We start from the raw sequence: 25984 nt of genomic DNA, 5'->3' as shown, positions 1-25984 counted from the left end.
TCCCGCTCTCCGCCGCGTATCCGGGACTTCGAAACGCGCGGCGAGCAGCCCCCTCCCCCACCGCCCAGACGGGGGTGCGACCGCCCACGTGTCGCCCCTTGCCCAGTCGGGTCCTTCCCTCGGGCTCCCGGAGCTGGAGGATCCGGAATGAGTTGGTCAAAGCCGAGGGAAGGGACCCGGGCGGATCCGCTTCCCCCTCCCCAGGAACGGCAGGAGGGGGAGAGGAGGGGCCACCGCCCCCTCCCCTAAGCTCCCGCCCCTCGCTTCCCAGTGGGCCGAGCGGAAATTACCCCCTCCCCCCGCGGGTCTGACCTGGGGACGTGGGCGGGGCTTCGCGCTTAGCCCCCCGCCCTCCGTCCCTCTCCCGCCTTCCCGCCGGGTTCGGAATCTTGCACCCCAAACAAAGTTCCGAGACCCGAACCTAGGGCCCAGAGAGCTGCCAGCAGTGTCCTGGGTGGTGCGGGCGCTGGAAACTCCACCTGTCTGTCCCCGACTCGGAGGGAAAAGGGGACCATTCAAATCTCCACCCAGTCACTCCCTCCCTAAGACCTCCCCCTTCGGTTCGCTCGGGTTAGCCCTAGCTATCACCCCTCTTCCTTCTGTCCCACTGTCCCTCTCTCCTGGGGTCATCTCCGGCCAGTTCCGCGAGTTTCCCCCAGGACCCCGTAACGTTATCATTTAACAGCCGGACCCCGGGTGCGAACCACCCTTTCTCCCGTGGGGATCTCAAAACATGATTTCCCGCGGCTTCCTCGTTCTCCACTGGGATCCCCCGTGTTCCCAGCTTCCCAGTCCCGCGCTCGCAGGGTCCCCCGGTCGTGCATCCCCGGAGGCGGGGGAGTTTAGTGGGGCTGGGGTGGTGAAGGCAGAGACCCTCCCATTTAAACATCTAGGGAAAAGGTGGCTTTCTTTTTAAATCACCAGCTCGTGCGACCCTCTCCTGAAGACCCCAGAGTCTTCGGCTTCTCTTTGTCTATCTCGGCCGTCCCCCGCCTGTCAGTCGCTAGCAGTTAACCGGGGTGGGGTGAGCAACCCCGCCCCCCAAAACGAATAAAAAATAACCGTACATTTTACCCTTTAAGACCTGGGAGATCTGGGCTGGACCATCCTCCCCCAGTTCGGGCTGGGGTAGGGGGATGGGTGGGGGCGGGGCGCTTCCCTAGGGGCCAGGTTCTTGCAAAGGGGGAAGGGGCCATAGAGCTTCAGGGACGCTGCCCCACCGCCCCAGTTTACCACGGGGGTGAGTTGAGTTCCCCACCCTCAGGCGGGAGATTGCTGGGTTTGGCCGGAGGGCCGAGGGGCCCTGTGGCGTCGGGGGTCTTCCCCTGCAGGGTGGGTGGGGGCTGTCACCACGTGGCTTCTCCTTTTTTTTTTTTTTTTTTCCGCTCCATTTTTTTTCAAGTCGATTTTATTTAGAGGCGGCGCCAGGGCGGCCGCGGAGAAACGTGACACACCAGCCCTCTCGGAGGGGTTTCGGACCGAAGGGAAGGAGCTGCGCCGCGTCGTCCGTCTCCCTGCGCGCCGCGGGCACTTCTCCCGGGCTCTCCCCGAACTCTCCCGCGACCTCTGCGCGCCCTCAGGCCGCCTTCCCCGCCCTGGGCTCGGGACAACTTCTGGGGTGGGGTGCAAAGAAAGTTTGCGGCTCCTGCCGCCGGCCTCCCCGCCTCTCGGCCTAAGAGGCTTGCCGCCCGCGTCCACTCGTTTGGCCTTGCCCGGGACCGCGTCCTGCCCCGAGACCGCCACCATGAACAAGCTTTACATCGGCAACCTCAACGAGAGCGTGACCCCCGCGGACTTGGAGAAAGTGTTTGCGGAGCACAAGATCTCCTACAGCGGCCAGTTCTTGGTCAAATCCGGCTACGCCTTCGTGGACTGCCCAGACGAGCACTGGGCGATGAAGGCCATCGAAACTTTCTCCGGTAAGAGCACAGCCACCTCCCGGAAAAGCCACAACGAAAGCCCCGAACAACGGAGACCCGCACCTTCCGGTTCCTCTCCCGCCAACTCCTCTCTTCCCGGGCCTGCGGGGCTTGGCCTCTGTACCCAACCTCGACCTACCCCCTTCGATGCCCCCTCCCTCGCTCTGCGCCCCCCACCCCCGCGCAGAAACATTCGGGATTTCCTCATCCCTTCCTCCCAGCCCGAGATAAGCAGCTCTGGCTTCCCCCATCCCTCCTCCCCACCGACGGGGCGGGAGCCCCCACTGGCAGTAGTGGGGGGGTGGATTTAGGGACACGGAGATGACCCCCGGCTGGGCGTTATTTCCACGTCCAGCCCCTCCCTGTCCGCCGGTGGACGGCCCCCCGGCTGGAAAACCCTGGCTCTCCTTCCTCAGTCTTAGGCCTTTCCAGGCGTGGAAGGGGTCCCCCGGACCGCTTGCGATCTCTCCGTTTAGCGTGGGGAATGCAGCCCTCTAACAGGACTTGCAAGGAAGGGGGTCCTGCCTCCTGCCTAGGGCCTGGGGCTTGAGCCATTTTGATTTGAAAGTGGGGCGTGAGCGGAGTGGCGCGGCGGCGGCGGCGCCGGGTCGCCATGCTGCTTCCCGAGACGCCGAGGCTGGGCCGAGAGGCGCGCGCGGCGGCAGCCAGGCACCCTCCCCGCCGGGCCCCGCTCTGCTCCCCCAGGTCCACCCCTTCCCAAACCAGTCCCGACAGGTGACCGCTCCGCGGCTCCAAGCCCTTCTTCCTGGCCAACAGAGAAAAATAAAGTTTCGTTCTGTACACCGCCTCCCGCCCCGCGCCCCACTTTCTGAGGAACGGGGAGCCCTTTCTCTCCTAGCTCCTTCTCCCCACATCTGGGAGCAATGTAGGCAGCGCAACCACACAAATGGCCTCGCACCTTTCCCAAATCGGGATTCCAGAGCGATCCACTCAACGAGCCTCAGTGATTAAATAAAGCAAAAATTAAAAAATGAATAATAACGAATTTATAGACTCCACCATTCCTAGAGCAACCTTTTTCCCATCTGGCTGCAGAAGCCACTGCCTGGATTCCTAGGAAGATCTCGAATCCCAGTAACTCCTGAATTAGCCTAGTGTCTTTCCCCTTCCTCTTCCCACCCCCAACCCCTGTTCACGCTCTCATGGTAATTTTTTTTTTTTTTTAATCTTTAGGGAAAGTAGAATTACAAGGAAAACGCCTAGAGATTGAACATTCGGTGCCCAAAAAACAAAGGTAGGAAAGAGCTCTTTTCTGGGGGGGTGGGGGGGCCGCGGGGGTGTGCTGAGAAGCTGTGTTCAGGGGTCCATAGCGTCTCCAGTGGAAGAAACCCATTACTGGTCTTTCCCACCCCCAACTCCGGATGTTGGGGGCAGGGAGGGAAGATTGGCCAAGACTTGTAATGGGTGGTTTACAGCTTGTAAAAAAAAATAAGTTGGGGCTGGGGTGGGCTAAAAGATGTTGCTTGTAGAATTAAAGGGGAAAGAAAATCAATAGGGGAGAAACCTTTTGGAGTTTGTTCAACTTGTGGGGCCGTTTTTTGTGGTGAACCTTAAAATCTTCGAAGAGTTCAGACTCAGGGCGATTTCTGCAACTTCGTAGCAGGCCTCATTTTCTGTTTTTCCCACTCTTTCCACACCATAATTCTTAAGTGGATTGCCCTTCTACTCCTAAGTGATGTGGAATCAGTTTCCCGTCCCCCAAAGAATCCCCTTATGCTTGTATTTTATTTATATTTCTGCAACAGGCAAAGACTTTATTTACCATGGACCCCCCCACCCCCAATCCCTCATATCTCACATCATCCTTCTCCCCAACTGGATTTTCCAAAGAATATGCCTTGGCTGTACTATCCTTTTCGAGCCCCCCTACCCCCACTCCTTCAGCCCATTGTTACAAGGGGACCATCTGGGGTGAGAGCTTTGTGTTGAGGCTGTGAGCTGGGGCTCTTTGGAGGGTCTAGAACTCCGTGGATGAATTGAATGGGGTGTGTGTGTGTGTGTGTGTGTGTGTGTGTGTGTTCCAGTACCCTCTCTCTATTCTCTCTCTTCAGCAAAATGGGGTACCTCCATCATGCTTACCGAGAATTCATGGTGGATTTCAAATATTGCATTGAACTCTGAAATCTTTCCTTGAACTCTGGCTGGGAAGTGTAAGGGCAGAGTCTTTCCACTTTTCTCAAATCAGACTTTAAACATGTTGACAGTGTAGAGTTTGCTCTCATGTCCCAAGTTGAAAAGCAGCTCCCAGTAAATCTTTGATCCTCCTCACCCCCCATTTCAACTGAAAACTTGGTACAATTCAGAATAGTCTCTGGCCTTTTCCGGGTGGGTAGATGGGGGATAGTGACTGCTTTTTTTGGGGGACGATTAAGAGGGCCTAGAAAGTATAATGTAAGATAAAAATCTATTTAGTGGTTTATCTTGATATTTAAGTAACTTGGAACTATTGTGTCTATAGATCAATATGGCTTGTTATTACGTTTATAGAGCTTGCGATTTAACTTCAAATGCTTAAAATATAGTGTTATTGGAAAGGCAATTAGAGTTAGGTGTAAAGAGGTAATAAAATGGGAAGGAAGAAAAGAAGTCTTACTTGCTATTTTGAAACATTTTCTGGAGATGTGACCAAGGAAGATACACTGACACCAGCAGGTTTATTGAAAAGGATATGGATATTTGAACTGAAAGCTGAGTGTTGATGAAAAATATCCAGAATAAATGGAATTCTAAGATAAATGAATTTTTTCTTTTGCTCTTGAGGATGGTTTAAATTTTAGGGAATAAAGTGAAAAGCAAGAGAAATGGCAAAACGTGATGAAATGGAACTCAAAACATTTATATTTTTTCATGGTGCCCTGTATTTATGAATCTTTTTCCCCAAGCCATTTGCTTGCTTTTAAGCCATTTCTAGGCTCCTTCTTGTTCCCTCCAAAATGCATTACTGAGGGCTCTTTTTTGAGTTGGAATGGAGAGGGGGTTTGTGAGAAGACTGGGTAAAAAAAAATCTCTGTCCACACCCATATTAAATTAGATCTTTTGTGTGTTCTCCCCCTTCCTGAAATAATTTTTTTAGCCCAAACATTGAGTCAATTGTGTTTTCTTTGCTTTTTATTTTGGTTGGTGGTGAGAAGGCACTTCATTTTTCTAGAATGAATCAATTTTTGAAGTTTCAAGATTTAAAAAAGAAAGAGTTTGTTTTCATTAAGTCAGTTTGCTCTATCATTTTGTGTCTTTGAGGAAGTATGTTGTGGTATGTGTCTTTAGTCTGTGTCTGAAAAGTATTTCGTCAGTTAGGTTTGTTACTGACTTTTTCCATCATCTCATGGATGTATAGAACAGGAAATAGTTAATTATGACTAACACATTCTAAGCAAAATGAACTACACAAATAATATTTTGTGTATATATGTACTCTTGTATTTTCCTTATGAACTCTTCTTGAGGCATTCAGTTCCAAATGAACTATGATTTCAGTTTCTAAGATAATTCATAAAAACCCAACAACTAAATGTTCCTGGTGGTTTTGTTTTTTTAAGAGGGGGAAATCAAACAAAAGATATGCTATAACAATACCTCTTAATGTATTTTGTTCTCAGTTTGAATTTGATACATATAATTTGTACCTTTTTAAGAACTCAAGAGGCCGAACACTATGCATTTCAACTGAAAAGAGCAATTAGCTTGAATTTTTTAAATGAGGTGATATTAAATTTCTCAGAGATCACCATCTCAAACCCCCTTTTAGTGTTGGAATTTGGTTAACAATTTGTGCTTGTTTGTTGAGAATTTGTTTATGTTCACTGCCAGATATTGAGACAAAAGAGAAAAACCAAATACATTTAAAAACAGTTGTGGAAAGGGCTTGTATATGTTTTATTCTGAGAGACCGAGGAGTAGTTGAGGTAAAGGGGGTACCATTTTAGTGTGACTTGATTACTTTGAGACATGATTTGCTTTTTAAGGGAATTAAACCTTTGTTACGCTTGCCACTGTGGTGTGCCTTTTTCTAGAGGAATGTGACCTAAAGATAGCATATTCACTGTCAACTGGTGTCATCAAAATAAAAGGTGTTACTGTTAAGAAAAAAATGAAAGAGATGCACTGAATCATTTTTTTAAAGGTGAAATGTGTTCACAGTAAGGAATTCTAAGTTTGGTGATTTCTTTAGGCAGATTAATGGTCCTTCTTTCCTTTTCCTCTGTGTTGACTTAAAATGAGGTGGGCTAGCTCCCTTAAATTTCCACCTATTAAACAAAATTAGTTTTATAAACCATTCATAAAATTGAGAACTCTCAAAAGAAAGTGTCCAAACTTGATTACTATTTTTACAGTTTAATTTTCTGAAGTTAACAGCTTTAAAAATCTGTGAAGGGATGTCTTATAAATGGCAAAAAATATTTTAAATATATTTTAACAATGGTTTCTCGAGGTTCTGAAGAAATCACTGGATCACTAAACGTTTTCAAAACAACCTAAAAATTGCCTTCAGAAATGGATTTGCACTTAAGAAAACAAAAACAAAAACAAACCCACCTTGTACTTTGGGGCTGAAAATGAATGAAGAGGGGTTAAAAAACAAGGGAATGAAAACTATTAGAGCAGCAGGGTTTTCAGGCACTTTTACTTTAATGGTTGTAATTATGGATTAGTATCCAAATGAAAAAGTTTTTAACTCATAAGAGGTAAAAGATACATGTGACTGCTATTCAACAAGAAAGTTTGAAGTAGAAACAATTGATTACTCATTTAAAAAGGTTTTCTTATTAATATTAGGTTAGAATTTTTTTTTTTTTTTGCTTTACATAAGTGAAAAAAATGGTTGAATGTTAAGTTTTTGTGCACTGTTTGGAGGAAAGGTGGAAACTGGGGTACATTCTTTCCCTATTTTAATTTTCACCTAAAAATTAAACTTTGCAAATTCATAAATTAGTTTCCTTCACTGCTGGTAGAAGTCCTTAACTGTTCTCATTTGGGTGGTCAGTATTTCAAGATGAGAGTTTCCTAAGGGCAGTGGCAACTAAGTCCCTTAGAAGGCAGTGGCAACTAAGGCAGTGGCAGCTAAGTCCCTTAGAAGAATTGTAGGTTTCTAGAACCCCTTATTTTTCTGACCCAAATTAAAAAGATGAAATTTTACCATAATGGCTTCTCAGATGGAGAACTTTTTAGTAAAAAAGGGGAAGAACTGCAATTCCCATCACTAATTTATTCAAAGTATTGTTAATTGTTGAAAAGGTAAAGTTTTTTAAAGTTTTAATGGCACAGCTTTTGGTGGAAAAAAAAATTCTTATAATTATGTTTCAGAGATGAAATACATGACATTAGCAATTGGAGGAACCTTGATTCAAAGGTTCTGAGCTTCTAATCTTTTAAAATTACCTTAATATGTATCATTTTAATCTATGTGTGTGGGTACTTTTAAGGCTTACTTTTTAAGAGTGTATTTATACTATAATGTGTAGCAGCCAGTTGACAAGATACTATTGAGATAGTCTAGTGAGTATACAATTTTAAAACATTTTAAAATTCAGGTCTGGTTTAGTTGAGTGAGAAGTGGGGAACAGCAAGTGCTATTTGTTGAAGTTTAAAGGTTTTGTGAAGAGTTATTTAGTGGTTAGATCTGTTGATTTTTGTGTGTGGGGTGGTAATGGTGGTGATGGGGTTGTTAGAATAAATGTATAAACCAAAGGCATTTGAAGAACGGACATTTTCCCAGCTGTTAGAATTTAAATTAAGTCTTGTTCGTTCCCCATTCTCTTAAAAGATTCTTGAAATGTGGCTAATGTCTTCCAGAAAGTGCAGCTTAGAATTTGGGATGGGAGTGTTAGGGAAAGAAAAGGGGAGGAAAAAAGCAGCGGGGGAGACTGGAGAAATCAGACGAGTTAGTCCCGGCTTGGAAATTCCAGACGGGGAGGGGGGAGGGAGAGAGGGAGGGAGGGGAGATACGGGGTTGGGTGGATTTCCCGCTTCCCTTTTAAAGGGGAGCGGCTGGAGGCTCACAGTGTTACCCACGGGAGAGGGGTCGGAGACGAGACGGGTGGTAGACTCAGCGCAGGGCAAGGCTATATTTGCTTTTGGAGTTGCCTGCCTTCCCTTCCCCTTTGAAAAAGAGAGAAGAGGGAAAGTGGCGGCGGCGCTGGAGGCTCTTCCTGGAGCGCTTGCCCCGGCCCGGCGGCCCTAACCTTCCCCGCCCGCCCCCGCGCCAGTCCCAGCCCGGCAATCTCGGCTCGCTCTGAGGTGGGGCCGCCCGCCTGCCTTCTCTTAACAAGCCCCTGACAGAGAACATCCGCTGGCCTGGGTCTCCGAAGAGGACTTCCCCTCTCAGATCCCTGAGACCCCTGGAGATCCCAGGCTGCTTGTGGCGCGCCTTAGTCCTGGGAACCCCCAGATCGCAAACCTTGCAGCAGATACCCCACGAAAGGGTTCCCCCCACCGGCTGCGGGCTGCAGACCCTTTCCAGCACCTGGGCTGCCTCAAGAGCTCTCCATTCTAAAGCAAAAAGCCAGTGGGTAAATGTGAAGTGAAAAGAGGCAAAAAGAGAGGAAGAGTGGGTAAAGGGAAAATAGGATGAGAGAGTTGGAGAGAAAATGGAAGTGCAAGTAGCTGTTGCTCTCTCCCAGTAGCTGAGGTCTTGGCCTGAGAAACAGAACCTTAAAGAGTTAAGTGTCAATTTAAGTAACCTGCAATCTTTACAAAATGAGCTGTTTGTGTCTGTCCACAGGTCTTGAAGGCTGACCGAAACAATAACAGAGGCAGTAATAGTAGTCAGAGGTTCTATCCATGGATTTTGTTTATCTTGTGAAAGAGAGACAACAGGCCTTCCAGTTGGCCACTGGCAAGGCTCTGAGCATCTTTCTCAGGGTCTCAGCCAGTCTTCGACTCCATGTTAGTATAAAACTGCACCCCATCCATTTCCACCTTTCCTCTCCTCCCCTCTACCTTTTAAATGCGTGTCAAAACAAAAAGCAGAAGGAAAGGTCTCTCAAACCTGTACTCAAGAAAGTGTATGCCCATTTGGTTACCGATGGTTTGGTTAAAAATGATCCTGTAAGGTAACACCTGATACACACCATAGCAAGGAGACAATGCCAGCAGGAAGCTATTTAGTCCCCAGGTAGTGACTTCATTCTACTAGGAGAACTTGGGATGGCCCTTCAGCTTTTAATCAGAGGGGACTATTTACTTATTAGTGGATAGAAGAGGGGGTCATCCTACTATTAAAATTTATTGCAGAGCGAACTTTGTAACACCTGCTTACTACCTTGCAGCACAGTAGATTTGCAGTAATACACCAGGCTGGAACAAACTTTTGCTCTAACCATAGTCGACTGACAGAATATGTGTTGATTACAGGTAAATCACAGAAAAGTAGGTTTGGACCTCATACTTTTAATACATACAGTTGGAAAAACCCTGATTGCAACACACTGAAATGTAACTGTGTGCAGAACAAACACCATCAGAAATGCAGTCCTTTTGCAGAAATCCACATTCCCATGAGCATGGCTGATCATAAGCAAACTGCTTTTGACTGAAATAGAGAGCATACAGCTGGATGATTAAGAGAAGTTTTGAGTGGATTATGCAGATATTTTCAAGACCCCTTAGGACAAGTCTGGTTGTTAGACAAGTGGCATTTTGGTGGCTGGAAGGCATGTAAGGGATGTGTCTGATATGGGATGGCTGGGAAATTTTGCGTATAGTTTAGAGGAGGGTTGTGGAGAAAAATCCCATAATAGAGGAGGCAGGAGAAGAGGGGAAGCTCTGCATTTTCTCTTCCTTTCTATCGCGTCTGGTTAGTGGATTCTAGTCAGTCCTCTCCACATTTCCTTATGAAAAGAGGATTAAGGAGAACTTCAATTTTTTTTTTTTCATTTTGAATTAATTTTTTTTTTTTTTTTTGAGACGGAGTCTCACGCTGTTGCCCAGGCTGGAGTGCAGTGGCGCGATCTCGGCTCACTGCAAGCTCCGCCTCCCGGGTTCCCGCCATTCTCCTGCCTCAGCCTCCTGAGTAGCTGGGACTACAGGCGCCCGCCACCGCGCCCGGCTAATTTTTTGTATTTTTAGTAGAGACGGGGTTTCACTGTGGTCTGGATCTCCTGACCTTGTGATCCGCCCGCCTCGGCCTCCCAAAGTGCTGGGATTACAGGCTTGAGCCACCGCGCCCGGCCCATTTTGAATTAATTTTAGTTAAAAACTCAATCACTCATTCAAGCCAGGCCTGGTGGTTCACACCTGCAATCCTAGCACTTCTGGAGGCCGAATAGGGAAGATCACATGAGGCCAGGAGTTCAAGATCAGTCTGGCCAACATGGTGAAACCCTGTCTCTACTGAAAATACAAAAATTAGTCAGGTGTGGTGGTGCATGCCTGTAGTCCCAGCTACTCGGGAGGCTGAGGCCAGATAATTGCTTGAACCTGGGAGGTGGAGGTTGCAGTGAGCTGAGATCGCACCACTGCACTCCAGCCTGGGCAACAGAGCGAGACTGTGTCTCAAATAAAAACAGAAACCAACTCAGTCACTCATTTGGATGTTTTGGCCACTTGAAATGGAAAATGTTAAGTCTGAGTGAAATTTGATTGGATAGTTTAGTTTAGTTGATTGGATATAGTTAGGATCTTTAAGCGGAGAAATCAGAGAATTCAGAAATATGTGTGTAATGGTTGTTTGTGTGGTCTGAGCTCTTTGGCAAAGAGGAATGAGGAGGAAAGGAATCATTCAAAATTCTTAAGACTCCAGGAGGGTAGAAGTGCTGTTAGGTCAGAGTCTTAATGACCTACCCTAGGTCTCTCACTCATCTTTTACTGGGGTCTGGAGGAAAGGTCTTCCTCCCAGGAGCATTCAGGGTTTAAAAGCTTGAGCTCAATTTCTGTAACTGTAAAGAGGTGGTCCTAATAGTAGTACACAATAGCTCTTATTGTTACTATTTTGTTGTAGATATTGACTTCTCTCACTCCTGCCCTAGCCATTGTTTGTCCTCCTTTGAAGCTTTGCAGTTGTATCCTACTCTGCCCCATATAGCTGTGGTAAGCTCCATGAGTATTAGAACTGATCAAGTGTACAGATGCCTGAAAATGTGTCCATGAGAGTTTGTGTTTGAACTGTGTGTGTCAGCTTGGGCTATATATCTAAGGCACTAGGAACAGTGATGGCTAGGCATGTTGAAGGGGGTCTGTGTGTAGGGTGCTTTGGTAACTCTACCTGTATGTTGAAAGGAAAAGCCATCTTTTAGTGGAGAGAGATGAAGCTCACCAGGGCAACCCCACAGAGCCCCTAGATTATAGATTCCCCCAGTACATTCTCTGAGACAGAAGGCTTGGAGAGATGAGGCAAGCATGGCAGATAATGCTACTAATTGTTCATTAGGGGAAACAGGCCATTTATTCTGTTACCATTTATGCCCTGAACTTGGTCCAGGTTCCTAGCTGAAATTTCACACTTTAGGGCTACTGTGAAAGGTACATGTAGAGTAGGGACATTGGTAAGAGGGGAACTACCTCTGCATATAAGGTAGGTGTTGTAAGAATTCAGGATGAAAGGGACTGTATGAATCCTCCTGGGGGTCTGAGGAAGGAAGAAATGAGAGCGATGTCCCCCCTCTGCTGGGATGGGTATGTTTATTTTCATGTCCTGCTCTTGGTAAGCTAACAAAATAGGCATTCAGGAACTGGGGATCCCTAGATACCCAGGGGTGACTGCACACATTGTTCCCTACTTCTTCTGCCTCTGTAGTGTCCTCACATTCTCTCCCTGGTTCCCTGGTCTGGAACCAATTCCCAAAGATGCACACAGAACCCACTTTTATGCCCACTTCTTCATTTCAGCTCTCTGCTCAAAGGCTGCATGCCGTAATGCAGGCACATGGGTGGATGCATACACATACATACACACAGGTCCACAGCCCCAGCCCTGGGAATAAGGGTTGAACCTTCTTACTGGGATGGGGAGGAAAAGGGCTTCTCATCCGGATGTGGTTTTCAGTCTTTTAACAGGCTTGTGACTTTAATCATTTACTATAAAGGGTTTTACAATTAGTTTATGCAGAATGATGTGTGTTGCCTCTTTCTAGAGTGGCATTTGGGATTGCTTGGGGCTCGTCAACTTTCCGTTAGGGACTCTGAGGAGGAGAAAATGAGGGGAGACAGGAACTGAAATGGGAGCTTTTGGGTGGAGTAAACTTGTTGAGGATGTCTATTCAAAGTTAGAAATATTTATTCTACTTCCTCCTTAAGGTCTCTAAGTTGCTTGGGAGGAGAACCTCCAACTGTAATAGAGACCAGTTGCTTTGGCAGGATTTGGAGACGAAGTTCTAAATTAAAGGGCAGGCCAGGCGCAGTGGTTCATGCCTGTAATCCCAGCACTTTGGGAGGTTGAAGCGGGTGGATCACCTATCAGGGGTTCGAGACCAGCCCGACGAACATGGTGAAACCTCGTCTCTCCTAAAAATACAAAAATTAGCTGGGCGTGGTGGCTAGCACCTGTAATCCCAGCTACCGGGGAGGCTGAGGCAGGAGAATTGCTTGAACCCAGGAGGCAGAGGTTGCAGTGAGCAGAGATTGTGCCATTGCACTTCAGCCTGGGTGACAAGAGTGAAATTCCATTTCAAAAAAAAAAAAAGTAAAAAAAGTAAAAAAAAAGTAAATAAATTGAAGGGCAAAGATAATTCTTCACAGAGAGACATGGTTGTTGGTGGCTGCAGCCAGTGTATTCCAAACAAAGACTAGATGTACTAGGATGTTGGCTGAGGAAGCAGCTAGATTCAGAAGAATGTACTCTTGTTAAGGGTCTTCCTGAAACTTATTTAAATTTATTTAAAATCTAGCTGACTGAGGTTATCTATAGGGTTTTCTTCCTCTCTATATTTATTACTATTTGGTTAAGATATGCTGCTGCTTTTTAGAATAGAGTGGAGTGATTCCTGTCCAGAATGAGCTCTGGGTGTAGGCAGGAGGTGGAACAGAATGATCTTCACAAACCTCTAATATTTCTGTGAGATAATCTTTGTTCCACTCTTCTACCCTTGCCCCTCTTGCTGGCCATCTTGAATGAGTAGTTTCCTTTAAACTTCTAACTAAAAGAGGAATGCTGTCTGTCTAGGTCCAAACTCCTTTGCTCTCTTCTCTTAAAAGCCCCATGGTTAGCAACTATAGCCTGGGAGTGTGTGTGGGGTCCTTGCCACTCAGTCACTGGCTGTTTGAAAAATAACTTAAAGATATATATTTACAATGAAAAGCCATGGGAGAAAACATTTAATAAGACGCTGCAGACTTCTGTGATAGTTTGCATATTGCTGCAAAAATTGGTACCTCTAATGTATTCATTGATTCATACATGCATACATTCATCCAGTTACTTTTATCCATTAAGAGTCTACTATTGCATGAGATGCCTTTTGCTTAGGTATTAGAAATACAATGAGGAACAAGTGAAAGACCCTGATCTTACAGTGCAGATGGAAGGAAATATAATTTTTTTTTTGTTTGTTTTTTTGAGGTGGAGTCTTGCTCTGTTGCCCAGGCCAGAGTGCTGTGGTGCCATCTTGGCTCACTGCAGCCTCTGCCTCCTGGGTTCAAGCGATTCTCCTGCCTCATCTCCCCAAGTAGCTAAGACTATAGGTGTGCGCCAGCATGCCCGGCTAATTTTTGTATTTTTAGTAGAGACAGATTTCACCATGTTGGCCAGGCTGGTCTTGAACACCTGACTTCAGGTTATCCACCCACCTCAGCCCCACAAGATGCTGGGATTACAAGCGTGAGCCACCGTGCCCTGCTAGAAATATAATTTAACAGATATTTCAGATATTTTTTCTTTGGAAACTTGTGGGTTTTTCTCTTTATCCTTGGTGTGTGTATATATCTATCTATCTATATATAAATATATATATATATTTTTAAAAATATTTTTAGGCTGGGCACGGTGGCTCACACTGTAATCCCAGCACTTTGGGAGGCCAAGGCGGGCAAATCACTTGAAGTCAGGAGTTCAAGATCAGCCTGGCCAACATGTGAAACCCTGTCTGTAGTAATACAAAAATTAGCTGAGCATGGTAATGCATGCCTGTAATCCCAGCAACTCTGGAGGCTGAGGCAGGAGAATCTCTTGAACCTGGGAGGCAGAGGTTGCAGTGAGCTGTGATCGTCCCATTGCACTCCAGCCTGGGCAACAAGAGCAAAACTCCATCTAAAAAAAAAAAAATTGTAAAATACACAAAAAGGTAAAATTTAACACCTTAACCATTTAAAGTATATAGTTTAGTGACATAAACGTTCATGTCTGTGCGCGGTTGCTCACGCCTGTAATCCCAGCACTTTGGGAGGCCGAGGTGGGTGGATCACCCGAGGTCAGGAGTTTGAGACCAGCCTGGCCAACATGGTGAAACCCTGTCTCTACGAAAAATAAAAAAATTAGTCGGGCGTGGTGGCGTGAGCCTGTAATTGTAGCTACTCGGAAGTCTGAGGCAGGAGAATTGCTTGAACCCAGGAGGTGGAGGTTGCAGTGAGCTGAGATTGCGACACTGCACTCCAGCCTGGGCGAAAAGGAGCAAAACTCCATCTCAAAAAAAAAAAAGCAACAAAAAACCATTCACATTGTTGTGTAACTATCACCTTTATCTATCTCTAGAACTCTTCATCTTGCAAAATTGAAACTCTGTACCCATCAAATAATAAATTACCCATTCCTCCTTCCCTCTGGTCATTTCCAGTAAATAGTGCTGGGATTCAAAAAAAATGGCCGTTTAAAAACTATTGCCAGTTTTACTTTTTCGGTCACCTCTTCATTCTAAAGAAAATGGAAGCCTTTGTGTGTCCCTTTCCTGCATTAAATACTGATTATTTATTGAGTTTTTATTTAGCATTATTGGGTTTTTTCAGGTGGGGAAGTGAGACATAGAGGTTGAGAGGGCTCCCAAAAGAGAGAGGTACAAGGCCAAGTCTCTGCCCTCCAGCATTTTCACTTTAAATCCAGGAAAAGCTGAGAGTACAGAGTCCAGGAGTCCACGCACTAAAATGGGAGGCACACAAACTCAGGAACAAAAATAGAGGAGGGAGGCTTTAGAGCTAATCTAGGTTTTGGAGGCAAGGCAGAAAAAATATAGGAATGGGTTAAGAGGAACCTCGTGGACCAGCCTGGCTAACATTGAAACCCCGTCTCTACTAAAAATACAAAATGCTGTAATCCCAGCACTTTGGGAAGTTGAAGCGGGTAGATCACCTGAGAACAGGAGTTCGAGACCAGGCTGACCAACATGGTGAAACCCCATCTCTCCTAAAAATACAAAAATTAGCTGGGCATGGTGGCGTGCACCTGTAATCCCAGCTACTTGGGAGGCTGAGGTAGGAGAATCGCTTGAACCCGGGAAGTAGAGGTTGCAGTGAGCCGAGATCGTGCCACTGCACTCCAGCCTGGGCAACAGAGTGAGAGTGTCTCAAAAAAAGAAACAAAAAAACAAAACAAAAACAAATACAGCCTTGTGGATGGACAGGAAGCTGTTTTTGGGCAGACCATTCACCTAGAAGAGGGAGGCATTAAGTGAGGATTCACAGAAATGAGGCTCTCAGTTAATAGGGCAGCCACTCCTGTTTATTTCTCTTATTGAGCATCTTTGCTTCTGAGCACTGTGAGGTGGTAAGGCTCAAAAGATGAGTTCTGTCTACAATTGCAGGAGCATTTATTGAGTATCTACTCAGATCATGCTGTTACTTCACCGAATCTCCCAAAGAACTCTGAAGGTATTATCTTCATTCTACAGAAGAATCTGAACTAAGGTCACACCTTCAATAAGTAGGAGTACTGGGATTTCAAACTCAGGCATTTCTATTTCCAAAGTTGAGCTCCCTTAGAAGGTGCGAACTCTGGAGGTTGAGGCAGGAAGGTTGCCTGAGCCTACATGTTTCAAGTTACAATAAGCTATGATGGTGGCATTGCACTCCATCCTGGGTGACAGAATGAGACCCTGTCCCAAAAAAAAAAAAAAAAAAAAAGAAAAGGTTGGGAACAGGTGATCCTCCAATACCCAGAGAGGTGGAGGTTTTCTTGAGCTTTTTTTGCAGGGGCTGGGAAGTGGGGCGTAAGCTTAGCAGATAAAGTCAGTTGAAGAAAATTGAGATTGGATGGGTCCAAATTTTCTCCCCTTGTCTGGGTGGCTAAGATGGGAAATGGGAATTCTGTTGGAATGAAATAATACACTGAGAGGAAGCTGAACAAAGTGGAAGAAGGATCTGAGTGGTGTTAGAACTTAGGTGTCAGTCTCAGCCTGTCCTTTTGCAGATGTGTAAGGTGTGGGATCTGGGGTCACTATCTATTTTCCTGGGACTCTGTTTCCTCACCTGAATCCTCCCCATCTCCAGAAACCTCATAAAATAAGCTGGATGAGTGTTTTGAGTTCTAGGAGCCTTCATCCTTTGACGCTTCTGGAAGGTACCAGGGCTGGAGCTTTAGGCTGATCCTCCCACCCCCCCTTTTGTTTGGGTTCAACCCACGGGAAAATGGGAGCTTGGGGGGAAGGGCGGGAATTGAGATGCTTCCTTTTCCCTCCTTCTCCTCCTCCCTCCTCCCAGCAGGAAAGGACAAAGAGTTGACCTTTGTTACAAGTCTACAGAATCATAATTCATAGTTCCAACATGTTAGTTTTTCTTTCTTTCTTTACACAGGGTCTCCCTCTGTCACCCAGGGTGGAGTGCAGTGGCACGATCACAGCTCACTGCAGCTTTGACTTTACCAGCTCCAGCAAGAGCCTGAGTCTCCCAAAGTGTTGGGTTTGCAGGCACCAGCCACCACGCCTGGCTTCCATACGTTTTAGTTTCTAAAAAATCAGGAACCCAGTTACTTTTTTTTTTCCTGGCAAGTAGGAACAGGCTGCACAATGTAGTGACATTTGCTGGCCAGTGTCACCTTGACCTCTCTGAGCCAGTTTTCTGATCTGCTGAACGGAAGTAGCAATATTCTCAGTCTCCCCTGTTGTTGAGAGGCTCAACTCAGCCTCTTGTAGTGGTTCCAGATTCATAGTGTGGGCAAAGAGAAGTACTTTGTGAACTCTAAAGCACCATGCAAAGGTGAGTTATTAACAAGATCATTAATTGATGATACCCCAAAAGGGCTGAAAGGTCATTCTCACCCCCAAACAAATGCCCTACTCTGCATGGGGGCGAGTATGACTTCTATTGTGACTTTGCTATGGAGCTTCCCAGAAGGCCTTGGGGACTTTCACGGGAGGAGAGCGTTCTTCCTCTGCGGGCGCCGAAGGCTCCTAGTTCCGTGCCCCCACCCTGCTCCCAGGCCTTAGTTCCTGGCCTCACAGTGGGAGGCCTCCCGCCCCGTGCCGCCTCCTCCCGCGGCCCAGCCAAGGTCTCTAAGGAATCCCGCCTCCCGGGCCATTTTCTCCCCTCCAGCCTCCGCGGCCCCACTTCCAGCCTCTCCCGGGCTCCCTACCCCCAACCGGTTGCCACTTAAATGCTTGCAGGCCTGGTGCAGGCGGGAAGCCCCCTTCCCCCACAGGACCACCTCAGTCACAGCCCTGACCACAGGGAGGTCGGGTCTGGATTTACTAAAGGACCCCGGAGGGGGATACTGCCCCTCGCCCGCTGCCTGGCTTCGCCATGGGGTCGGGTTTCGACCGGCCGGTGGCTCTGGAGAGAGACAAAGGGCAAAGTCCTGGTCCCCACCCCCACCCCGCAGCCCCTGGCGCGGGTCCCCTCCCCCTCGGGGCCCAGGGCGGGTAGCCGAGGGCCGCTGGTGCCTGCCGGACAGGTTTGGAGCGAGTCGGGGCGCCCAAGGGGGCTTTGGCGGTAGAACATTCGAGACTGTGCGGAGCCTTGTAGCGGAGGGGTTGGGTGGCTGCTCTGTCCCCCTCCTTGTGCGCTGCGGCCTCAGCCCACCCAGAGGCCGGGGTGGGAGGGCGAGTGCTCAGCTTCCCGGGTTAGGTGAGAGGGGCTGGGGAGGGGGCGGCTGTGGGCACAGGCGGGGATAGCCCGCCCCTCAGCTGCGCCATCTCAGTTCTCAATTGCCCGTTCACGAGGGCGCCCCTCCCCCGCCTCAGCTGCTGCCGCCCTTCCCAGGCACCGCACTATCCCCCTTAGTGGTTCTCCCCACAGTCCCCGTCCCCCTCAGTCTCCCTCTCAGTCTCTCTCTCATTCTCCCCCTCAGTCCCTGTCCCCCTCAGTCTTCCTTCAGTCTCAGCCCCATATCGCCGTCCCCCTCAGTGGCCCGCTCTGCTGCGCTTTCCCCTGCTCCACCGCGAGGGGCCGTGTTCACCGCCTGGGTCCTCTTGGCTGTCCCCTCCTCCTGGCCAAGGATAGGCGAGAACCATCTTGGAAGGCACTCAGTCCTCCCAGACAGGATCCTTGGTGGTAGAACATTCTAGACCGTGCGGAGCCATAGGGAGGAAGACCTACCCTGAGAGGGCACTTGAAGGGGAGGAGGGCCACGCAGGGGCCGGTGTCAGGGGAGAGACTGGCTGACGAAGCGCCCGCCAGGAAGAAGCCAGCAGCAGTGCCTGTTTCCCACCAGCAGGTCATGGTTGGCAGCTAGGGGGAGATGCGGATCCCTGAGGGCTCCTGCGCAGTGCCCGCCACTCACGGATACGCAGACGCTTGCTTGGCTGGTGCCCAGATGTTTGCCCATCCTCACCAGGGGGCACTAAGGACCACGAGGAGCACGTGGATGTCCGTCGGGTCCTTCTCATGGTGCAGTGGGAAGCTGCCGAAGACTGATTGCTTTGGAGGCTGGTCTGGTTTCCTCTCCTTGCTCCTGAGAGGGCCACCTCGGCTGTCCCTCTCACGGAACAGAGCCCGACTCTGTCCCTTTCCAAGGCACCTCGCATGACGCCTTCTACTGGGCACCAGCTCCATCCTCGGCCGGGCCTCTGAGCCCCCGAGTGCCCAAGCGTGTGCTCTGTCGCCCAGGCTGGAGTACAGTGGCATAATCTCGGCTCATTACAACTTCAGCCTCCCAAGTAGCTGGGATTACAGGCATGCGCCACAACTCCCGGCTAATTTTTGTATTTTTAGTAGAGACGGGGTTTCACCATTTGGTGAGGCCAGTCTCGAACTCCTGACTTGAAGAGATTCGCCCGCTTCGGCTTCCCAAAGTGCTGGGATCATAGGCGTGAGCTACTTCACCCGGCTGTGAGCTTATGGCTTTTAAGCTTTCTGGAGAGAGGCTGGCATCTCCACCGGGGGCGAGAGCTAAACCAGCATCTCCAGGGAGGCGGGGCCGGGCCGGAGATGGTCTTCCTGCCCTCCACCTATCCCTCTGTCGGAGCTTAGTAACCTTCCCGACCCCGGGGGAAGATTCTGAAACTCTTCCCTTCCCTCTGCCAGTCTGAGAAGGATGTTGAGCAGTGTGCCTGAGGGGGCCTCCCCATCTCTGCTTCCAGCAGGAAGGCTCAGTTGCACAGCTCCTGTTGGGTCATCTCTTTTCCATTTGTCCTCATACTTTAGGTTTGTCCTGATGGTTTCTTCTCCACATCCCTCACTCCACCCCAGGGACCCCCCCATATTCTCTGTGCTTCCACATGACCACCTCTCCCCTTTGGGAGTCACTTAAGATGGAGGAGAGGGTGGCAGTTAGCCCAGGCTGATGTGGAATTGTCTGGAAAGAGCTGGGCTGTCCCAGAGCTTCGTTTTGGCCTCCTTGGGGGCTGCTCAGATGGGCTTTCTTGTCAAACTGTTTCCCAAATAGGCAAATTGAGCAAAGTGTTCTTGCTGAGGTTAGCTTGACCCCCGCCACTTAGTACCTTCCACAAGTTGCTTTCTTCCTCCCCCAGAGCAAGATGACATTTTGCATGGTAGGAATTTTTGGTGAGCACCCTTTCACCCCGCTAAAAAATCTCCCTGACAGCCATCCAGCCGTATCATAGGGCACTTAGCTCTTCTGCAAGTGAAATCCCGTGCCCAAATTAGAGCCGCATGCAGTAAAAGCCAGTTGGCACGCGCTTAACCATACAGAATATGGGCACTTTTCCTGCTCCTGACGTCGGGGCTGTTCAGGCTTCTGCTGTATTAACACTTGTCTTCAGAGAGAAAGCAGAGGAGTTTGGTGCAGTGAGCACAAGCAGCCTACTAGTCCTGCCTCCAAGTTGGCAAGTCTGTTTCCTTCTCTGAGCCTCAGTTTCTCCATCTGTGAAATGAGGGTGACTGTTTAGTATCCTCTCAGGCTTCAGAGGCTTACCCCCTTTCCTTTCTACCTCAATGTATCAATCTGATGTTTTTCAACTGGAACTTACTGGTGACAGATTAAGGGGTGTATGTGTGTGTGTGTGTGTGTGTGTCTGGTCATATAAGCTAAGTGATTCCCTTCTGTCCCCTAAACATGGGTAGAAGAGCCCTCTAGAGGAGTGGGAAGAAGGGTTCAGCCCAGAGTAGCTCTTGGTGACCTGCTTTTCTTTCCTATTTTTCCCCAACAAGGAGTATAGGAAGGAGGCAGTGTGTGTATGCCACATACATTAAAAAAGACCTTGTTCACAGGGTGATAGTTGCATTCCAGTGGTGTCCTTGCCTTCCAGTCCCCTCACACTCTGGCTTTCTTCGTGGTGGTGGCATCTGCTCTGCTTAGTCCCACATCTCCCAGTAGGTCAATGTTTTCTGGCCTCTACCCCTGCCAGCCTGCCACCCGACAGCCCGCCCGCCCGCCTGTCCTCCTGCCTGTCTGGCTGCCCTGCCTCTGGATCAGCCTGGCACAGAGCCCTGGGCTTTTGGCCAGCTCCTCCTCCCCTCCCCGCCCCCGCCCCTTTTCTCAGCTACTGCCATGCCTGAAGCGTGCCAGGTCCGCCCCCTTCAGAAGTTTTCTTGGACAATTTTTTTTTTTCACCGCCTCTCTACCCTGTAGGGATAAGGAGGTGGGGTGGGGAGGAAGGGCTGAGTCAGTTGTGATTTTCTGGAAAAGGCAGAGGTTGGCACCTTAGGGCAACTTCCAGATGGGAGGGACAATTGGGAGAGGGGCCAGCTTTGGGAGGGGGCTTCTACTCTGGTGTCAGCCACATGGAACCCTCTTGTTGAAGAGTTAGCAGAATCATCTACTTCTGAAGGGGTCCAGTGAGCATCCCTCCCTCACTCCCCAGTTAGCTTTGTCTGTTCTCTTATCCCAGACCAAACCAAATCAAACCAAGTCCCCTGCTGGACTTTAAACCTGGTGAAAGCAGGGACCATGCCAATCACTGTGTGCTGGGTACTGTAGCACAGTGCCCAGCACTGTCCAATAGAAATGCAATGTGAGCCATACATGTAAGTTTTTATTTTCTACGAGCCATATTAAAGAAACAGGTGAAATTAATTTTAAAGATAGTTAACTCAACATATAAAAAATGATTTCAACATGCAATCAGTATAAGTAATTATTAAAGAGATATTTAATCTTTTTTTGGAGGGTACTCAAGTTTTAGAAATCTAGTATTCTAAACTAGATTAAAATTATTTTTATTTATTTATTTATTTATTTATTTATTTATTATTTTTCTTTTTTTTTTTTTTTTTGAGACGGAGTCTCACTCTGTAGCCCAGGCTGGAGTGCAGTGGCCGGATCTCAGCTCACTGCAAGCTCCGCCTCCTGGGTTCACGCCATTCTCCGGCCTCAGCCTCCCAAGTAGCTGGGACTACAGGCGCCCGCCACCTCGCCCGGCTAGTTTTTTGTATTTCTTAGTAGAGACGGGGTTTCACCGTGTTAGCCAGGATGGTCTCGATCTCCTGACCTCGTGATCCACCCGTCTTGGCCTCCCAAAGTGCTGGGATTACAGGCTTGAGCCACCGCGCCCGGCCTATTTATTATTTTTCGAGTCAGAGTCTCACTCTATTGCTCAGGCTGGAGTGCAGTGGCATGAAATCAACTCACTGCAACCTCAACCTCCTGGGTTCAAGTGGTTCTTGAGCCTCAGCCTCCCAAGTAGCTGAGATTATAGGCACCTGCCACCACACCCGGCTAATGTTTTATATTTTTAGTAGAGATGGGGTTTCGCCATGTTGATGAGGCTGGTCTTGAGCTCCTGACCTCAGGTGATCCACCCACCTCGGCCTCCCAAAGTGTTGGAATTACAGGTGTGAGCCACTGCACCCGGCCATATTTTATTTTATTTTATTTTATTTTATTTTATTTTATTTTGTTTTTGTTTTTGTTTTTGTTTTTGTTGAGACAGAGTCTCCCTGTGTCGCCCAGACTGGAGTGCAGTGGCCGGATCTCAGCTCACTGCAAGCTCCGCCTCCCGGGTTCACGCCATTCTCCTGCCTCAGCCTCCCGAGTAGCTGGGACTACAGGCGTCCGCCACCTCGCCCGGCTAGTTTTTGTATTTTTTAGTAGAGACGGGGTTTCACTGTGTTAGCCAGGATGGTCTCTATCTCCTGACCTTGTGATCTGCCCGTCTCGGCCTCCCAAAGTGCTGGGATTACAGGCTTGAGCCACCGCGCCCGGCCCATATTTTATTTTATACTTAACACATTCCAAATTCAGATGCTACGTTTTGACTGGAAACACTTGCTCTGTTTTTAAATTTCATAAAGTTTACAGTTGAAAAAGTTAAATAGTTATATATATATATTTTTTGACATGGAGTTTTGCTCTGTCGCCCAGGCTGCAGTGTAGTGGCATGATCTCTGCTCACTGCAACCTCTGCCTCCCAAGTTCAAGCGATTCTTGTGCCTCAACCTTCCCAGTAGCTGGGATTTACAGGCATGCCCACCATGCCCAGCTAATTTTTGTATTTTTAGTAGAGGCAGGGTTTTGCCATGTTGTCCAGGTTAGTCTCAAATTCCTGACCTCAGGTGATCCACCTGCCTCGACCTCCCAAAGTGCTGGGATTACAGGTGTGAGCCACCACGCGCGGCCTAACACTTAAAGTTACAGAATGAAACATTCAGTTGCTCAGTTGGACTGGCCATGCTGCAAGAGCCTCAGCAGAGCAGCCAAATGTAATTAGTGGTTTTTGTAGTGGACAGAGAAGGCCCAGTGTATAGTAGCTGTCAAGATAACAACAACAACAACAACGAAGAAATGGCTCCAAGCAGCTGGACTCTTACCAGAAACCACCAGCTTCTTGACTTCTGATTAGAAATCTGGTACCTGTTAGATGATGTGAGCATGGTGTGTATGTTTTTGCAGGTTTGAAACATGTTTGTTGCTCATTTTCCAGCATCCGGGGAACCCCATACCGGCTCCCAGTCTAGCTTTGTTTTCTAATTGCTTCAGGCTGATGCCTTCTCTACTTCTTGAGATGCCTGCAGCCTTGACTGAAGACTTAGATATCATTGGGATGAAGTTAAAAGTGTTAGGTGGGGATGGGCATTAAGCAGTGTGTCTTTACTTTGGGGTTATGGATGGATTCGAAAGTGTTCATTAACCCCTGAAATCTTGAAATGACGTGCAAAGTGCATTTTTCTGGTGGAGTGTTCTTGCCTTTATCCTAACAGGAACTATCTCAAAAAAAAAAAAAAAAAAAAAAAAAGTTAAGAACCAGTTATTCAGACTATTAGGGCACAGAAAATCCGTCTAATTAAGAAGGTGTTTCCTTATAGGTAGACAGGGTTGATCCCTGTCTGGGGACACAGGACCCTCTAAGATGGATTAATCCTACTCCTAGTTTCCCAGATGTGAGAAACTGAGGTCCAGATTTGAAGGCTTGACTTGTCCAAGACCACACATGGAGCCGGAAGCTTGGCCTGGGGGAAGGGTGGAGGTGAAGGTTCTAATCTGAAGATCCGGGTTTAATCCTACTTCTTTGCTGGAGATGAAAGTCCAGGCTTGACTCATGACAGGGGCCTTAGGGGAATTGGGGCCCCAAACTTGACAAGATTCCAAAACCTGCTCCCACCTTGCCCTCCTCCCTTCCTTCAACTGGCTTGCCCCACCCCAGTTTAAAGGCACTTCTCCCTCTAGGGAGGGGTGAGGGAGGCCATAAATGTGATTGAAAATGGCATCCTTGCTTCTGGGTATGGAGGTTGAAAGCAGGTTTGCAGAGGATTAGAGAAATCCCAGTCCCAGGGGCTGTTTTCAGCCTCCCTCCCTGAGACCTAGAGTTCCCATTCACACTGTGCACACTGCTTTCCTGGGAGGCCTCTTTCTGAGACCGTCTCATCTGGTGCATTTGCTCCTTCCTCCCTTGGACCCCAAGCCCTAGTCTCCTTCCAGCCTCCATAAGCTCCTCAATGCTCTGGATTCTTTCGAATAGAACACCAAAAGGAAAATTTCATTACTTCATACTAGTTTCTATTAATTTTGAACTGCTTATGACTTCAGAACTGGGTGAGCTGGAATTACCAGTCTTTTTTGTTTTTACCTTTTTATTATGGAAAGAAATACAAACATAAAAGTAGAAAGGATAATGTAATAACGCCTCCATGTACCACCCATCACTTAGCTTTAACAATTACCATGCATATGCAGTCTGTTTTCATTTTCCCCTGCGCTCTGATTATTTTGAAGCAAATCTTAGACATGTCATTTTATTTGTAACTTTCAGTATGTATTTCTAAAATATAAGAATTACAATATGACTTTAAAAGATTGACAACAGGAGTGAGCCATCGTGCCTGGCTCCTAACTTACGCTTTATTTATTTAGTTTGAGACAGGATCTCACTCTGTCACCCAGGCTGGAGTGCAATGGTGCCATCTCAGCTAACTGCAACCTCTGCCTCCTGGGCCCAGGTGATCCTCCCATCTCAGTCTCCTGAGTAGCTGGGACCACAGGTGTATGCCTGGCTAATTTTTTTTTTGGGGGGTATATATATATATGTATTTTTGGGGGGAGGTGGGGTGGGGGACAGAGTCATGCTCTGTCACCCAGGCTGGAGTACAATGGTGCGATCTCACTGCAACCTCCCCGCCTCTCGTTGAAGCGATTTTTCTGCTTCAAAGTAGCTGGGATTACAGGTGTGCGCCACTATGCCCAGCTAATTTATATATTTTTAATAGAGACAAGGTTTCACCATGTTGGCCAGGCAGGTCTCGAACTCCTGACCCCATGACTCACCCACCTCGGTCTCCCAGCGTGCTGGGATTACAGGCGTGAGCTACGGTACCCGGCCCTAACTTCTACTTTAACCGAAGGGAATTAACATGCCAGGCTCTGAGATTCATTATCTCTCATAATCCTCCCTACCCACTAAGGTGGTGTCAATGGATGTTTTACAGACCAGGGTACTGAGATGGGGAGGTTGAGTATCTTGTCTGAGTCACACAGCCACACAGAACCACAGCCAGAATTTGAACCCAAAGCCTGTTTGAATCCAGACTCTTTGCACTGTCCCTTTGCTGCCTTTTTGAAGACATAAAGGGAACAGAAGGCCTTTGCCAAAGTAAACTCACTTTAGGCTGGAGGACAAAATAGAAAACACTTAAGAGTTCACATGACCCAGTGAACAGTGGGTCTGTGCCATGGAATTGCACTCCGATAAATCAAAACATCCCACCTATAATTCTTTAAACTATTAACTTCTTTTCCCAGCTTCCTATTTCCATAGTTAGTTAAAAAGTGATTATTTGGCATATTGAACATTGACTAGGTATTTGATGACGTCAAATTATTGTCATCCTGGTGTGGTGGCTCACATCTATAATTTCAGCACTTTGGGAGCTGAGGTGGGAGGATCGCTTGAGGACAGACAGGAGTGTGAGACCAGCTTGGAAAACATAGTGAGGCCCCATCTCTACAAATTAAAAAAAAAAAAAAAAAAATTGGAGCCAGGCGTGATGGTGCATGTGCCTGTGGTCCCAGCTGCTCAGGAGGCTGAGGTGGGAGGATCGCTTGAGCCTGGGAAGTCAAGGCTGCAGTGAGCCAAGATCCCACCACTGCACTCCAGCCTGGATGACAGAGCAATACCCTGTCTCAAAGAAAAAAAAAAAGTAGGCTCTTCCCTAATTGAGAACTGTTTTCTTTTCTCTTTGGTGTAAGTCAAGTCAGTGACACTTCTCTGAACTCTTTTTTTTTTTTTTTTTGAGATGAAGTCTCGCTCTGTCCCCCGGGCTGGAGTGCAGTGGCCGGATCTCAGCTCACTGTCTCTCTCTCCTGGGTTTACACCATTCTCCTGCCTCAGCCTCCCGAGTAGCTGGGACTACAGGCGCCC

General features: G+C 47.9%; 2 protein-coding genes across 9 annotated transcripts in view; one reads left to right on the top strand and one right to left on the bottom strand.

The window, feature by feature from the left end:
• The window catches only part of SNF8 (SNF8 subunit of ESCRT-II), a 576904-nt gene that overhangs the window by 70781 nt on the left and 480139 nt on the right, over positions 1 to 25984 (bottom strand). The gene's annotated exons all lie outside the window — the stretch shown is intronic.
• Positions 1253 to 25984, top strand: part of IGF2BP1 (insulin like growth factor 2 mRNA binding protein 1) — a 53577-nt gene continuing 28845 nt past the window's right edge. The window contains exons 1-2 of the mRNA XM_050765723.1: positions 1253 to 1919; positions 3114 to 3174. Of these exons, the coding sequence (XP_050621680.1) occupies positions 1745 to 1919; positions 3114 to 3174 (236 nt within the window). The 5' untranslated portion in view covers positions 1253 to 1744. The remainder of the gene's footprint in view (positions 1920 to 3113; positions 3175 to 25984) is intronic.

The sequence above is a fragment of the Macaca thibetana genome, chromosome 16, assembly GCF_024542745.1.
Source record: "Macaca thibetana thibetana isolate TM-01 chromosome 16, ASM2454274v1, whole genome shotgun sequence".
NCBI lineage: Eukaryota > Metazoa > Chordata > Mammalia > Primates > Cercopithecidae > Macaca > Macaca thibetana.
Note: the sequence above shows the minus strand (reverse complement) of the source record. Positions and strands in the feature narration are given on the sequence as shown.